We start from the raw sequence: 17,249 nt of genomic DNA, 5'->3' as shown, positions 1-17,249 counted from the left end.
TAAAAAGTAAGCATTAAAACATTACTTGTAGGAGTAAAGTAATATTTAAAAAAAGAACAACCAGTCTGAGAAACAGTGAATTTTCTTGAAATAATGTAAAAAGGCTATTGTACCACTGACAAATTGTAAATGTGGGGCTTTTAAAAATATAAAATAAAAACGTTGTAAAAGATAATTCCCACAAAATGACAAATTAGGGCATATTTATATTTCTTAATGCACTTGTACTTGCCCTAATTTGCGGAGGAGACCCTAATGTAATGGTTTGTTTGATTTGTGTAATCCTTTGCTAAAGGGTAGCTAAAGCTAGTTCAATCAGATACAGGCTGTGTGGAGTTCTTAATTAACCAGTTCTCTGTGTGATTTAGAGACATGCATTCACTGAGGAGCCACCCATCTTGGAGGGTGTGTCTATAAAGCCGAATGGATTTATTTCCGCAGAGCTCCCCACATCCACCTGGGATCACTCCATTGCAGATGTATTTCAGAAGGAGGGGCCTCATTAAAAATCCTTGCATATGACTGGATAAGCCACATGTCCATCATCTTTACTAAAGTGCTACAAACTTTTGCCAAACCCTGATCGGCTCGTCCATTATATGTGGTATTGAAATCCCTCCCAATGGCAGTGATTCTAGATGGATGTGGGGAGCTCTGCGGAACTACATCCATCTGGTGAGAGTCAGGTTAATGTTTCTAGACCAGGACTCCTGGTCTGCAGGATGATGATTGGGACAGTTTTAGTATAAGAGTTCAGTACTGTAAAGCTTATGATTGTTTCTCTGCTATATAAGAATAAATGGTAAAACTAAACTGAAGTTGAGACATCCTTAGAGGGTGTTTATAGTGGTTAGCTGCTTGGAGAAGTTAAAATAACCAGGAGAGCAACAATGATGTTATAGTGTTACTGTGGGCACCTACACATATATACCCGGGAGGACCCAGAACTCAGTGGAGGGACTATATGTCCCGTCTGGCCTGGGAACGCTTCGGGGATCCCTAGAATAATCTGGAGGATATTGCTGGAGAGAGAGAAGTCTGGGTTTCTCTCTAGGACCTGGTGGTCCTGTGACCTGATCTCAGATAAGCAGAAGATGACAGATAGATGAATGGATTGATTTATTCACTTGTCCTTCAAATGCCACAGCAGTCTCACCAAACAGAAAATAATAATGAAATTTGTCGTTGGGTACATGCTAGAAGTCCAGCTTTAATTGCCCACTTGTTAAAACATAACTGTTGTTTATCACACCTTAGTTCATCTTCACATAAACTGTATTAAAACTGTATATTGTGTTTACTTGTGTTGTTGATGACTAATATTTAAATTAGTTTGATGTTCTGAAGTGTGACAAACATGCAAAAAATAATATAATAATAAATCAGGAAGGGGCAAACACTTTCTCACACCACAGTACACAATATTTGCTTCTCATTGCTAGCCATCTCAGTTATTTTGTGATGCAATCTGTTTGGTTGTTTTCTTTATCAGCTTGCATTAAAATACCACTGATTCACATTAGTATTCAGTCAAGTACTATAATTATTTTAAAATTATGATGGTAGCCTATAAATCTATTAACATTATTATTATCCATGTGGGCATTGTTAACTTTTAACTGCGGTTTTGAAGACAGCTGTTGTTCTAAGTTTGACAGAAAGGCCTTTAATAGACTACTGCATGTGTTGAGGGGTTCAGATAAATGGCTGATAAAGAAAAGCATTGCCAATAAAGTCCGGGGTTGCACCATTGTCCATGAAATTCTGTGACTCTAGAGGGCGCTGTTTGCCGGAATCCTCCAGGACAAACATATTTCCTCTCAAGTGCACAAATTATGCAATCTCACTATATGTTTAATCTTTTAGAAAAAGAATAAATGTATAAGATGTTTTACGTAATTTCACAATTTTTTGTTTGATACATGATTGCTTCATCTTATGTTTACAATCTTGACTTACACCTGCACTGACTCACGCTGCTACTGTGTATATATCTGTAAATATTATTGTCTTTTATGCAATTATTGCTTTTTATGCTCTTTATAATTTTGCACCAAAGGGACATGAACTTCAGTTTTGTTGTATTCTGTGCAATGGCAATAAAGGCAGCTCTATTCTAATAACTTTTGAGTTATAGTTTTGACGTCTTCAGTGTGTTTCTGCAATGCAGACAGCTCTTTTAAGTCTTAATGACCTGAAGAAAGCCATTTATGCTTTTATGAGCCCCCTCTGTCGGTGTCTTCCAGTTGAGCCTAAATCCCCTTCAGCTTAGTCCAGAAAGCAGCCGGCCCGTCTTTTAACCAACTCCTCCGAACATGTGCAGGTCACTCATTTTAAATTCCTTACACTGTCTTCCTGTTTGTTATAGAATTCATTTTAAACTTTTATTTATTTTGGAAATCTCTTAATGGCCTCGAGCCTCCTTTTTAAATTAACTTTTAAGTGTTTGTGTGTATGGTGCGTCCTTCAGCTCATCAGTCACCTTTTTATTGGATATTTGAAGGACTAACCTCAAACATTGGTGTGACCTTTTTAATGACGGCACCAAAACTCTGGAACCACCTTCTTTCAGACTTTAATGTCATCACTGATCCAGGCCTTTTTAAAAGCAAATTAAAGATGCATTTTTGTTTTCCGATAAACTCTTAATGTTTTTTTTTTAACACATTCTTCAAACTGATTTTTTTTCTGTGATCTCTTTGAGTGTTAATGTTTTATTGTTATGCGCTTTGGTCTCCATATTTGGAGGTTTTAAAGTGCTTTATGAATCAAATCTGTTACTCCTCTACAGTTTAATCAAGGCTCAATATCGTTCTTTGGTTTCAACAAACATTAAACGTTTCATATCAAATACCAATATGTATTTAATGACTCCTATAACTGAATATTAAATAACTGAATTAGATAGATAGATAGATAGATAGATAGATAGATAGATAGATAGATAGATAGATAGATAGATAGATAGATAGATAGATAGATAGATAGATAGATAGATAGATAGATAGATAGATAGATAGATAGATAGATAGATAGATAGATAGATTAACTTTATTGTCCCAAAGGAAATTTGATTTGGGTTACAGACTCTGGCTGCTACATAGTCCAAACTATGTGTCACACTGCATTCACACATAACACTACTATAAAAATTCCATTATAAGACAATAAATAGATACATAAAGGAGCATGTTACATTATATTCACAATAAAAATTTGAAAGAAGAGAAAAAAATAATAATAATGATGATAATAAATAAATAAACATGTTTAAAAACCGTTCTTTAAAAAAATCTGTTTTAAGAGATACTGAAAAAAATAAAAAATAAATAAAAAAATAAAAGAGCATGTGTCAGTTTAAATGTTGAATACTGTTGCCTATTCCACAATTTACTGCTTAATGCTATTTGTTGCTTTAATGGAAAGCGGAACAAATGAGTTCTTATAGCGGTTTAATCTACAGGCAGGGACTCTAAGACGTCGACCTGATGGAAGGAACTGATATTCTGAATAAAGTATATGAGTGGGGTCTGACATGATTTTCTGGGCCTGTCTGGTTATTGTATCATTGAAGATGGTCTGAAGTGAGGGGTGTTGCTTGACTCCCATCAACTTCATTGCTCTTAATTAAACTTGTGAAAGTTTTCTTAGACATCAAGAAATCAAATATGGAAAAAAAAGATGTGCACACATGTAAAACTGAGAGCCAGAATGTAGACCTGGCTTGAACGTGCTTATTTTAAGCATCTGTTATTGAAATTTTGTAGCTATTTAAAGTAGAGCCAATGTATTATGTTATGGTAAACACATATAGTAACTTTTAAAGGGGAAAAAATGCCAACTTATATTTTCTTATTAATAAGAAATCAAGTCCAAACAAAGGCTCAATAGAGAGTCTCGGCTGTTTCTAAGAGAGAAATATTTTTTAACTTTCAAAATGTTGAACTGTTTTTCTATCGAACACTAGATATTTTAGAATAATAAAATGATACCAGTGTGATGCTTAATTTGTTTTTGTTTGTCTTGAGCACTCTGGTCTGAATATTATGATAGATGATAGAGGTCTTAATTATTTATGTGTGCTGAAAAATAAATGTGTTCTGAAGCTAAACTGATCAACACTTAGAGAGGATACAAACAATTTGAAAGCTCAGACATTACTTTTTAAAAAGTTTTCTATAGAAAATTGTGCATAGTCATGCCAATGATTTTTGTACATATGATTATTAATTATTGTGTGTGTGTGTGTGTGTGTGTGTGTGTGTGTGTGTGTGTGTGTGTGTGTGTGTGTGTGTGTGTGTGTGTGTGTGTGTGTGTGTGTGTGTGTGTGTGTGTGAAGGTATTTATTTCTGTGTTTAGTCAAGTAAACTTTTGTCCAGCCTATTTCTTTGTCATAGATTTTTGAAAAATCTTTCTATTCCTGTTTTTGTCATACAATCTAATTAAACATTTGTAACAAAAAGCAATAAATGTTTCTTTGATGCCAGTATCCCATTAAAACCCTTGAACATGTAGTAAACTGAGCAAGTATTCCTTTTCTGGAGACATAAATACAAAGTGATTTTGCTTAAAGTGGGTATTTATTTGGAACAAATAGATAAACAGACAGCCGTAGCTTATAAACTGTGGAACAGTCTCCCAATATCCACAAGGCCCATCAAAACTTGATGAATTAATGCATTGATCACTTTTAAAAAATCAACAGTTTTAATTTTCTTTTAATTTTGGGGAGCTTGAGCATCCGTTTCCTGCATGTGGTACAATAATTGCACCTGTTCTTGTTCTCCAAAATTGCCCTTCGTTTTTACACTTAACAGGAACATGAGTGTCACACTAGACTCTACACATAGAAAGCAGAAAGGGTTAAATCTGACTGTGTCTTTGTTCTCTGTTAACTCACAAAATAACTTAAGGACAAACATGAGGGACTGAAGAGTTAAAAATAGGAAGAAGGAGAACAAAACAGGAGGAAACCAGATGGTTACATGCTGATAGCGACTGGCTATAAAAGGAGCATCAATAACTCTGCTTATGTCGACAAATTCTGCTTATGTCTGCTGACATCAGTTCACTGTTAATAACGTTTGCTACACATATAGGCAAAAATTTAAAATAAACGGAATTCAATTTTTCTAAAAATCCATTTTTCAAAAGAAAAACAGCTATTTAAAAAAAAAAAATTTTTTAACTTATTTTCTGTTTTTCTCAGCAGACAGAAAATATATTTTTTTACTGTGAAACCACAGAAATATTTTTGATTTAAGTTTCTTTTCTGAGCAGAAAAAAATCCCAGACACCCCATTTAACCTGATTCCATCTTTCCATGAATCGGGGTCTAATAGCAGAGAATACACAGAATTTACTTTCACTTTCATTATCCAACCTCTCCAGGGCCTTTTACCTCAGTTTTAAGTGATGTCTGCAGCCAGACGCTCCCATTGGCTCAGGTGAAAATGAACTCCAGGTAATAAAACCTGCTTGGTTTGCCGGAGTTTCTTCACATGGAGCAAGAACCAAGAATAGATGTAAACATGAGGCCGACATGGCCAGCATTAAAACCTTAATGTTTCTGATTTTATTAGGAATACCAGGATCTACTGCAGGTGAGTTAGAAAATGATTTAATAGATTTAAAATAGATCGTTCTTAAAACCTTTAATTTTTTTACAATAATGTGCATTTGATGACTGTTGATGGTTTTGTATCCTAAGGGTTAAACATTTTACCCATACATAAGAGAATTAATTTTAACAAAATGGACAGACAATAAAGTTGCTGTTGTTTTAGCCAGCCCCATGTCATTATTATTATCATTATTATTGGACATGATCTATCTGAGTGGATTTTCTGACCACAAAATAGTAACATATTTCGTCAGTGCAGTATTGCAATGCTACAAGTTAGGCTATTTATGTAATGGGCTCTATTGTGTTTTTTCAGGTTTATATCACAGTCCCATAAACACACTGGATCAAGTTTTAGAGTTGATAGCCTTTAATTTCAGTCCAAAGTTTATTTGAGATTGTAATACTTTTCTAATCATAGTTAAATATTTGTTCTAGTATTGACTTGATCCCTCTCAGCCAAAACAAAACATAGCATTTAATTTAAAGAAGAAGAATTAACAGTTTGTATTTAGCTTTAATATTCACTCTGTTTAGATTTATTGTTTGTTCTTTGTTTGGAGAACTACATGACTCAATTAGAAATTTGAGAAATAAACACTAGACTTGTCACTGGAACATAGGCTACCCTGTATAAAGACACATTATACATTTCCTTGTGGTCAAATGTACACATTTAACCTGTTGTCACTTTGTTGACAACTTAAGACCAGTGGACATTAGTGCGTAATATAATAACATGTCCTTTAAAAAAAAAATGCAGCTATTAGTTTTTAAACATAGCAAATCAGAAAATTAAAGAACTGCAATTCAGTTGAGGGTTTTTAAGAAACATGCAATATATATATATATATATATATATATATATATATATATATATATATATATATATATGAACACCATATACCATTTTTGTACCACAATGAATACGCTGCAAAAACAGCAGGGATGTCAATATTTTTCTTCCTTCGACTTCACAATTAACCACTGGTTATTGTTGGACTATCACATAAAATCCCCTGAAAATATATTAAGTTTATTGTTGTAATGCAGAGATTGGCAGGGTGACAAAAAAGTACTCGAATAAGAGTAGAGGTACTTTAAAATACTATTGCTCAAGCAGTAGCCGTATTTAGGGCGACAGGAGTTTGTCCTATAACTGGTGGGTTGCCGGTTTGCTCTGAACGTCTCAGTTTTTGTGTCCTTGAGCAAGGCAGGTCCCCCACTATGTCTGCTGGTGGTGGTCAGAGTGCATTTACAAAGTGTATTTAAAAAGTGTTGGAATTAATAAGGAACGTAATTGTTGTTTCTATAGAAGAATCTGGGAAAAACTGTTCTATTTGGAACATTTATGGAAAGATTAATTGTCTTTTTATTTCAAATCAGAATGTGACGAGTTTGGAAATGCTGAAGGTGTTTACAAGTTTCTGTAATGTTACATAGAAAACTGACTGATCCTTTGTGTCATGCTGCTTAACAGGTTCTTGTAATTGTGTCTGGAAAGTACCAGAAAAAACCCGACTTGAGCCTCGGATTGTCGCCAACACAGACTGGTTTATGATTTGTCAGGATGTTCACATACACATATGTATTAAAATAATATAAATATGCCTTACTGACTTATTCCATTCTTTGAGAAATCTTGGAAGAATTAATATTTACAAAATAAAAAATTCAGACACCAAAAAACCTTCATGTTTCTAAATGTGATTAAATATATTACATATATTCACTTATCCTTCAAATACCACAGCTGGCTCAGCAGAAGGAAAATAATATTAGAACAGGCTATTTGTTTACATGCTAGATTTCTAGTTTTACCATAAACTGTATGAGTCTGTGTCTGACATGCTGTGTTAAAATCTTCTTCATCAGAGGAGGGTAAAGGAGACAAAAACTGTACCAAAGTAACAGTAGTAGAAGTTATAATCACATTAGTAAAGGTACAAAGTTGACTACAGTAGAGGAAAATACTTCTCAGAAGTAATGTTGTGTTTTTCAAAAAAAAAATCACAGGGTTAAATAATACACAGCATTTCTATCTAATTACCAGCCACCTCAGTTGTTTTGTAACAAAATCTGAACAAGTTCAGGGGGTGTGAATACTTTCTTGCGGCCTGTATCTTTGTTTCCTGATGTCATTTGTATCAAACCTGAAAACCTGGTTGTACTCTGGGAGTGGCCTGTTTACGTCTGGTTTCATAAATTCCTCGTTGAACAGGGGATTATTTCTGTTCCCAAATCTGCTCCAGTTTACACGTTAGTTTAACTTTCAGCAAAGGGATAAAGACATTCCCACATGAAAAACTGAGAGCCAGAACATAAACCTGGCTTGAACCTGCTGATTTTAAGCATTTATTATTGAAACTGTTCACAGCAGAGCCAACGTGTTCTGTTCTGGTAAACAAACTTAAAACTGTTCCAAGGAAAGAACAGCGGCAGCTTCTATTTCCTTGTAAAGAAATTAAGTCTAACAGGTTTGACAGACACTCTTAACAGGCTGCTTTGAAGAGAAAAATATTTTCTGACTTCCACATGTTGAACTGATTTGCTGTAGAGAGACTAGACATTTTAGATTAATAAAATTCAATTACAGATGATTAGATTAAATTAGATGTTCTGGTCTAAATATCTATTAACAATTATTATTGTGTGCTGAAAATAGATGTACGCTGAAGCTAAACTGATCACCACTTTGTAAAGAACATTTTAAAATGTTAGATGTAGCGCTGATGAGATGATATCTTTTATAGTGAGATGGTCTAAGTTGTGTTATAATAAAAAGTTTTTATGTATTCCAGTAGGTTATTTTTCAGTTGTTTCTTAGATTTCTCTGCAGCTGTTTGTTTAGGAAAATGTGCCTTGGAGACATTTGGCATAAAACTTCGATCCAGATGTGACGTAATGTAACTACTTTATGAACATAAATAAATATTGAGATTATTATCATATATTGCCATTCAACCTAAAAATATTGAGATATTTTTTGTCCATATAGCCCAGCCCTAGTTAGATGACTAATGTGGCTGCAAGATGAATCATTTTCCTAGGAAGTTTCTTAACAGTTAAATAATCCAAACTATGGAAATCTAAATATTTATTTGATATTTTTTATATGTCAGAACTAAATATGATACCTAAGTTCGTGTTAGGTGTGAATAATGGTTCTGAAACATTAATGTCTTTGTTTTTTCTTCCAGTGACACATTCTCTGAAGTATTTCTACACTGCATCTTCTGGAATATCAAACTTCCCATCATACGTGTCTGTTGGGTTGGTGGATGATGTTCAGATAAGTTACTGCGACAGCGACATCAACAGAAATATTCCTAAACAGGAATGGATGAAAAAGGTTGATTCAAAATATCCAACTTATTGGGAGGAGGAAACTCAAACATGCCGGACAAAACAGAAAAACTTCAGAGTCAACCTGGAAATTGCAAAAAATCTTTTTAACCAGACAGAAGGTTTGTTCATTCTTCATTTTATAAACACATCACATATTTTTTAGACACTAATTTTTGTAAAGTTTCCTTCATAGATTACTGTGTATAGTCATGTCAATGATTGTTATACATTTTTATTAGTTATTGCACATTGGAAGGTATTTACCTGTGTTTAATTAGGGTTGGATGATAATTTGATAACATATCGATCGATAGATGCGTGGTTCAAAAGAAAAAAAAAGTGGGTTAATAAAAAGTTAAATAAAAGAACACTGCATTATATCCTAGGGCTGGACGATATAGAAAAAAACATTGATAAAATATAAATCACATTGATCCATATCAATAATTATAAACAAATTCAAAACATATATTTCAAGTGCAGTCCTGACCATTTTATGCTGTTGCTTAGGAACCTATTTTTAGATACTGTAATCACAAACACTGAATTCATACTCAAACCTTTATTCAATCAGCTTTTTACAAAAAGCTGATTGAAAAACGAAGAAGAGCACGTGCTCGCTGAACTCTTTGAAGGGGGCGGGGCTTGGTTCCTGGGTCTGCGTTCTGATTGGTTGGGAGGATGTAATGACTGGACTGCACTGAAAATATATGTTTAGAATTTGTTGATAATTATCGATATTGATCAATGTGATTTCTATTTTATAGATATGCTTTTTTTCTATATTGTTCAGCCCTATGTTTAATACAATAAATTTCTATCCATCTTGTTCCTTTGCATTCTCATTATGGATATTTGAAAAAGCTTTCCATCCCTATTTAGCTCTATTTGATCTATATAATTACAGAAATAGAAACTCAACACTTTTTGTTTTTCATGAGCTGAACTCAAAGATCTAAAACATTCTCTAGATACACAAAATAACCATATCTTTCAAATGTTGTTGACAATTTTGTTTGAATCTGTAAAAGTGAGCACTTCTCCTTTGCATAGTGCAATCCATCGCCATTATTAGTGCACAGGTGTGCCTTAGACCTGGGGGGGCTGGGGGGGGGGGGGGGCTGAAAACAATCAGTATGTGGTGTGACCACCATTAGCCTCACACAGTGCAACATACTTCCTTTGCATAGAGTTGATCAGGTTGTTGATTGTGGCCTGTGGAATGATGGTCCACTCCTCTTCAATGGCTGTGGTGAAACTGCTGGATATTAGCAGGAACTGGAACACATTGTCCTATACGCAGATCCAGAGCATCCCAAACATGCTAAATGGGTGACATGTTCAGTGATCATGCTGACCATGCAAGAACTGGGATGTTTTCAGCTTCCAGGAATTGTGTACAGATCCTTGCAACATGGGCCTCAGGATCTCCTCACAGTATCATTGATTAAATGCACCTGTGTTTCGATGTCCATGACATATGCCTGCCCGTACTATAACCCGTCTGCCATCATATGCCACTCGATCCACAACGTTGACATCAGCAAACTGTTCACCCATAAGACGCCACACACCCTGTCTGCAATCTACCCTGAACAGTGTAAACTGAGATTCATCTGTGGAAAGCACACCTCTCCAATGTGCCGGATGGCATCAAATGTGAGCATCTGACCTCTCAAGTCGCTTAAAAGGACAAATTTCAGTCAGGTTGAGACCCTGATGAGGACGCAGATGAGCTTCCTTGGGGTGGTTTCTGAAAGTTTGTGCAGAATCTGTTGGTTGTGCAACCCGTTTCTTTTAGCAGCTGTCCAGGTGGCTGGTCTCACACGATGTAGGGGGTAAACAGGTTGGATGTGGAGGTCCTGGGCTGGTGTGGCTATACACGTGGCCTGTGATTGTGAGGCTGGTTGGATGATTCTCTGAAAAGCCTTTGAAGACGGCTTATGGTGGAAAAACGAACATTCAGTTCACAGGCAACAGATCAGGTCGACATCCCTGCATTTACAATGCCAAAACAGAAGATGTCAAACATGTCAAGATTACGACATGTTAATCAATCAGCATCTTGATCTGCCACACCTGTGAGGTGGGATAGATTATCCAGGCAAAGGAGAAGTGTTCACTATCACAGATTTAAAAATAACAATTCCTGTATTGTCCCTCAATGGGGAAATTCTGGTCTGACCTCGTAAAATACACACGGACAGTTACACACAATTTTTAGTTATGAGAAAAAAAGAAAGAGTAGAAGAAAAAAAGCAAACCAGTCTAATCTAAAGTTAATTCTAAAAAAAACACCAAGAGTAGAAGATATTGGTAAATACCAGAGTAAATACTGACCAAAGTAAAAAAAGATATTGAAAGTGGAAAATCTCCAACCTATTTACCTAACACACCATACTAGAATACGCGGTATTTCCATAACATACGGCAAGTTTATGGAAATATTGTTTCCATAATGTTTAGACAGATTTGTGAACAATATTTGAGAGAAACTGTTCTTTTGTGTACCTTATTTTTCAGGCTGTGAATCGCTCCACAGTACTAGTCGCATAAGTTAAAACGTGCATCATATAGAGTGAAAAAATAAGTTGCAGCAGAGTATAAGTTGCATTTATTTAGAAATGTATTTCACACAATTCAAGACTAAAAACTGACATTTAATCTGGTAAGGCAACGTATTCAACTGTGCAACTGCAACCACAACAAACAAGCTGAATAATATGGAACATACCTGGGAGGCTGAATGGAGCAAAATATACAGAATAACAAGCAGCAACTCCAACCGGGAAAGTTCTTGCCAACGCATTTTAGCGTAACTATTACAAATTTAATATATAAGTCACACCTGACTATAAGTTGCAGGATTGGTCAAACTATGAAAAAAAGTGGGACTTATAGTCCAAAGAAATACGATATATAGAAAATGTTTTAGATCTTTGAGTTAAGCTCATGAAAATTTGTAGCAAAAATAAAAGTGTGGCATCATAGTTTTGTTCAGTGTTTTTAGAAGAGAAAACAATAAATGTCTGGTTTGTTGTTGGTTCCCTGTTACAACTTATGAACACGTGGTAAACTGACCATATTTTCTTTTTCTGGATACATAAAATGATCTGGTTTTTGCTCAAAGTGTCTTTTTTGTTTCTGCTTTTATTTGTTTTAAATTCCCTGACGTCTGTTTGTCACAGGAGTGCACATCTATCAGCAGATGATTGGCTGTGAGTGGGATGAGGAGACTGGAGAGGTCAGAGGTTTTGACATGTTTGGTTACGATGGAGAAGACCTCATCATGATGGACCTGAAGACCCACTCATGGATCACTCCAAAACAACAAGCTTTCATCGCCAAACTGAAGTGGGATCATGACAGACGTGCTGTAGAATATGAGAAGTCCTACTTAACTCAGATATGTGTTGAGTGGCTGATGAAGTATGTGGACTATGGGAGGAGCTCACAGCAGAAAACAGGTATTACGAAACATCACGTGGTTTAAAATACACAGCTACATTTATGTGTGAACTTCATTTTGCATAAAAATTACTCCATTATTTTCCATGCAGTTATTCGCCTTTGCAGCCAGTTTTTACTGAATTATCGTTTTAGTCTTTATTTTTTTCCTTATATCAGATGACCATGTTCAGAAATAAACTGATCAAACTTTTGTCTGTTTCTTGTAATCTATATTGTGTAAATACATTTTGGTTACACTACAAAAAAGAGCTATTCGAATCGTTCATAAAATAAATTATTTACATCCCACTAATTTATTGTTTCTAAAATCTTCCAATTTAAAATTGTTTGATCTTGTAAACTTAAGGACTGCGCAAATAATGTTCAGAGCGTCAAGTGGCTCTCTTCCAGAAAAAGTTTTAAAACTCTTTCAGGAGCGGGAGGCACTTCGTACTTATAATCTTAGAGGCGAAAATCAATTATACCAACCAAAAGTAAGAACTACATTGAAATCAATGTGCACCTCAAGTCGTGGTGTCACCCTCTGGAATAGTTTAGCGGAGGAACAAAAGTGTTGTGAAAACATAAATCTTTTTAAAAATATATTTAAGCGGGATGTCCTGAGAAAATACCTGGAAGAGAGTGAGTGATGTTCTATGAGGGTGGGGTGGTGTAGGGAAGGAGATAGTTGGGCCAGTGTGTTGTCCTGTATGCATGAGTGTGGATGTGTCTTTGTCTTGTCGTTTGCAGGTCTTGGGAGTGTCCCTGGGATGAGCGGGAGGGGATTGGACATGTATAAGCTTTTGCTTCTTCCATCCCCCTTTCAAGCCGTGCATATGTATTGTATATCAGTATATGTATTGTAAAATGTGTGCAGGTTTGAAATAAACTTTTGGAAAAAAAAAATAGTTACAAGCAAATGCCATTCATAGCTATTAAGAACTAAAAAATGTTTGTTTCACATATTCTGCAGATCTTCCATCAGTCTCCTTCCTCCAGAAGTCTTCCTCGTCTCCAGTCAGCTGCCACTCTACAGGTTTCTACCCCAACAGAGCAGAGATGTTCTGGAGGAAAGATGGAGAGGAGGTTCATGATGGTGTGGTCAAAGGAGAGATCCTCCCTAACAATGATGGGACCTTCCAGATGAGCGTTGACATCCATCTGTCATCTGTTGCTACTGGAGACTGGAACAAGTATGAATGTGTGTTTCAGCTCTCTGGAGTCAAAGAAGAAATCGTTCGTAGACTGGAGAAAACAAGAATCAGGAGCAATGAACGTAAGTAACTGAGTAAAGAGCCACATGTGTTTATAGGTAAAGGTTTTTATCTAAGTTCTGCCTGCTTTGTCTTATTAGATTTATATTTAGTTTTAGGTCTTAGATCAGAAGAATTTCTCTGCTGCGATCATTATCGATGCTTGTACCAAAGTTAGAAGAAGTGACTTTCTGGCGTTACAATCTCAGTGGTTTGTGCTTAATTTATTGTCAGTAAATATTAGTGCAAATACAATTGTTCAGTTTTATTACTTTTTGGGTTTTAGTTAATTTTAGACTGTATTTATCAAATCACTGCATTAATTTAATTAACAGCTTTATAATGCTTGAAATCACTTATTATTAATGTATTAACCTCTCACGGTTATAGAAACTGAACAGAATCACACTGAAGCTTACTGGAGGCATAAGTGTGTTTAGTATAAGAAAATGTCCTGTACAGAAACCAGAACAAGGAAAAGATGCACAAAGCTTAGACTGGGATAAAAGACACAAACAAACCTTTGACCGTCTGAGTCTGACCTGGTTTGTCTTCTCAACAGCAAATGGAAACATGTGGATCATCCCTGTTGTTGTTGCTGTGGCTGTCCTTGGTCTCATTGGTGTGATCGGTTTCATCCTTTACAAAAAGAAGAACGGTGAGAGACGGATTGTTTACCTGCCTTTTCTTGTATTTTGATTGTTGACCTTTACCCAGTGAGAAATAGACCTGATTTAAACAGTAAGGCTATATAGATGTTATTTAGACACAATTCAATAACACGTTGATGTGTAGCTGTGAGTTAGATATTTGTATTTCACCCGGGTTAACCTGGGTTTGGACCAAACAAGACTGTAGTCTAAATTTAGACTTTCAGGACCATCTGTCCCTCAGATACTAATGACCATTTGCATACGCTTTACTTTCTCTGAGGTGTTTGCTTATGCAGTGATGCATATATGCATGTTGCATAATTTTTTCACATTGTTTTTTAATCTGCTGGTGTCTTTCCTATATTTAACTGAAATATTGCATGTTTTCACATAATGTATGCACTTTCCCCTAACTTTGCTGCATTATAAATTAATAATTGTGTAATATTTTCTTTTATCTCCTTTCTTACGAGTTAATTATGTTCTGCTTTTGAACTTGAATTAAAATGTTCCCTCTTTATTGATATTACACAATCTAGTGTGTAACTCTCCTGCCTACATGTTTTCCCCACTGTTACTCCCAAAGTTCCCCCATTGTAGGGCAATAAAGATAACTTTTAAAAAAAACTTTTAAAAAAACCATAAAGAAAAGCCCGGAAGCATAAGTTAAAACTCAAAGGCAGCTTGACTTTACTGATTATAGATGGTTTTTATCCTTTTTATCAAATTGTAATATTGGAATGCAGGGAGTGTGAAGGAATAATGGTAAATATGATGAGGTGTTACTTGTTCTCTACTGGAAGGTGGAGAATACATTAAATCCAAAGAGACCTTAAACGCCTGAGCTGTTCAGACTGCTGTTTGCTGGATTTCCCAGATTGAAATCAAGTTTGCTTTCATTAAAGTAAAAAGGGGCAGTAAATCAGGATTCATTATATTTTCCAGACAGAACTCTTTTTTTCTGGAGAGAAAATCTCACAGGCAGGCGAGAAACGGATCATTTCTAATTGTGAAAAATAAAAAATAAACAGGACAATGAAAGCAGGATCACTCAATCTGCTGAACTAATATATTATTTGTGCAATTAAAGATCCTCTGTGTCTCATCTGGTAATTGACAATAATTACACATTTTTAAATTATATCAGCTAAAATATATTCTAGATGCTCAAAAAGGTCTCACTTTTAATTTAACCCAAATATTTACCAAATTTAGCCTCAAGGTCTGTGAACCTTTGTTTAGATGTATTTTGATCTAAAGATGCTTACTGGGTTTTATCTGTATAAATAAGGAGAGAGTATACAGATTTATTTTAGGGAACCTTATTTATTGTTCTCTCTGTTTCAGCCAAGCGTCCACCTTCTCGTAAGTACAGCCACTGTCTGCACTGGTCTGTTTTTATTCATAGTTCTGCATTTTCTAAAAGTCTTCTTTCAGAATGTTTTTTGTACACTTTACCTCACTTCATAGCAGAACATTGATTCACACACGTTTTACTGTTCCAGCTATGGATAACTCTAGACCCCCAGAGGAAACCAAGTTTCTGCCAGAAGCCTGAAAAGAACGAAAAAAGACAAACACAAAGATCTGAGTTGATCAATGTTGATCAAAGTTGTTGTTAATAAACATTAAAGCTGTATGTATCGTGTTTTATTACCTGTAATAGTTATATTCAAGTTTAAAAAGAGGGAAGGGGAAGCTTTGATCATTTAAATGGGACATCTATTACCATGAAAAGTTTCTAAAAGAAGAAATAATTTGTACATTATTATACACAGATAAATCAGTGGAACTACTCCTGGCAGAAACAGGAAAACTACTTTGTAAGAGGAAAATGTTCATGGATATGATCAAATTATTTCGTTAAGCTGCCAAACATTCTGACGTCATAAAACACACAAAAAAGACACGTATTATTGTTATTAATAAAACATCTTTATGGATGCTCTGGAATAACTTAGTATTGAAAAAGAAAATCATAGAATGACCTTAAATTTGCATTTCCAAAACCAATCCACACAAAAGTCTAACTGTGTTATTAGGTGATTGAGCCTCTTCATTCGCCGCCTCCAAACTGTGGAATAAGCTGCAAATCAGACACGCTGACTCACTTGTTTTTAAATCTTCTCTTAAAACACATAATTTATTCTTAGCTCAGGCTTGTACCTCAGTTTGAGAAGTTCTTTTTTTTTTTATTCTTATTTTATCTACTTTATTAGTTTTATTATTCTGATGTTTATTAATTGGTCATAGTTTTATTGTAATTCTGATTGCTAGAGCTGGCAAAGGTATTTCTGCATTTTGTTAGTTTTTATCGTAGTACTGTACTTTGGTTGATGGTGTTGTTTTTAAAGTGCTTTGTAAATAAAGTTGTATTGTATGTAAAATTATGATGCTGTTAATGAAGGGAGCTCTCAGATCTTAACGAGCTGCTGCATATGGTTGAATAACAGGAAACACATTCTGACAAGAAAGCTGCAGGTTGAAATAATTGAGAGGATTGTAAAAATTATTCATGAAGATAAATTAACATAAATGATAAAAAAGATGTTATATTTCAGTGAACCTTTGTTTAAGTTAAAACATTTTCAGAAGGAAAACATTCAAAAAGGAAGAAATCAAAGTGTCAGCAGAGAAAATCCAGTGAGTTCACCTCACAGCAGAAAATACAAAACAGAAGAAATTAAAATGAACAGAAACAGTTTGTAGCTGAGGCTAGTTTGTTTTTTAAATAATCTTTGGTTCACTGGGTTCTGTATGTTTTAAAGGATATCATATAGTTTAACTTGTTAAATTAAAATATTTAAAATCCAGCGATTTCTTTAAACTAAATCTTTTTTTTTCTTTTTGTCCCTGCAGGTTCATGATGTTTGCACTGAAACAAAATTGGCAGTTCGTCTCTATTTTTGGTGAAATGTAATT

At 34.9% G+C, this 17,249-nt stretch overlaps 2 protein-coding genes across 4 annotated transcripts in view; both read left to right on the top strand.

Annotated features, from left to right (window-relative positions):
- Positions 1-1,968: 1,968 nt before the first annotated feature.
- Positions 1,969-15,892, top strand: LOC105923046 (major histocompatibility complex class I-related gene protein). The gene is made up of 6 exons (XM_036145827.1): positions 1,969-1,984; positions 12,160-12,438; positions 13,395-13,697; positions 14,237-14,332; positions 15,675-15,692; positions 15,833-15,892. The coding sequence occupies exons 2-6, from the start codon at positions 12,180-12,182 to the stop codon at positions 15,883-15,885; spliced, it is 729 nt and encodes a 242-aa protein (XP_036001720.1). The 5' UTR covers positions 1,969-1,984; positions 12,160-12,179; the 3' UTR covers positions 15,886-15,892.
- LOC105924466 (H-2 class I histocompatibility antigen, K-D alpha chain) overlaps positions 5,539-17,249 on the top strand; it is a 159,075-nt gene continuing 147,364 nt past the window's right edge. For all 3 annotated transcript variants that reach the window (XM_036145806.1, XM_036145808.1, XM_036145805.1), the window contains exon 1: positions 5,539-5,603. In XM_036145806.1, coding sequence (XP_036001699.1) covers positions 5,543-5,603 — 61 coding nt within the window. In that variant the 5' untranslated portion in view covers positions 5,539-5,542. The remainder of the gene's footprint in view (positions 5,604-17,249) is intronic.

The sequence above is a fragment of the Fundulus heteroclitus genome, chromosome 13 (genome assembly GCF_011125445.2).
Source record: "Fundulus heteroclitus isolate FHET01 chromosome 13, MU-UCD_Fhet_4.1, whole genome shotgun sequence".
Lineage (NCBI taxonomy): Eukaryota > Metazoa > Chordata > Actinopteri > Cyprinodontiformes > Fundulidae > Fundulus > Fundulus heteroclitus.
This window is presented reverse-complemented; position numbering and strand designations above follow the sequence as displayed.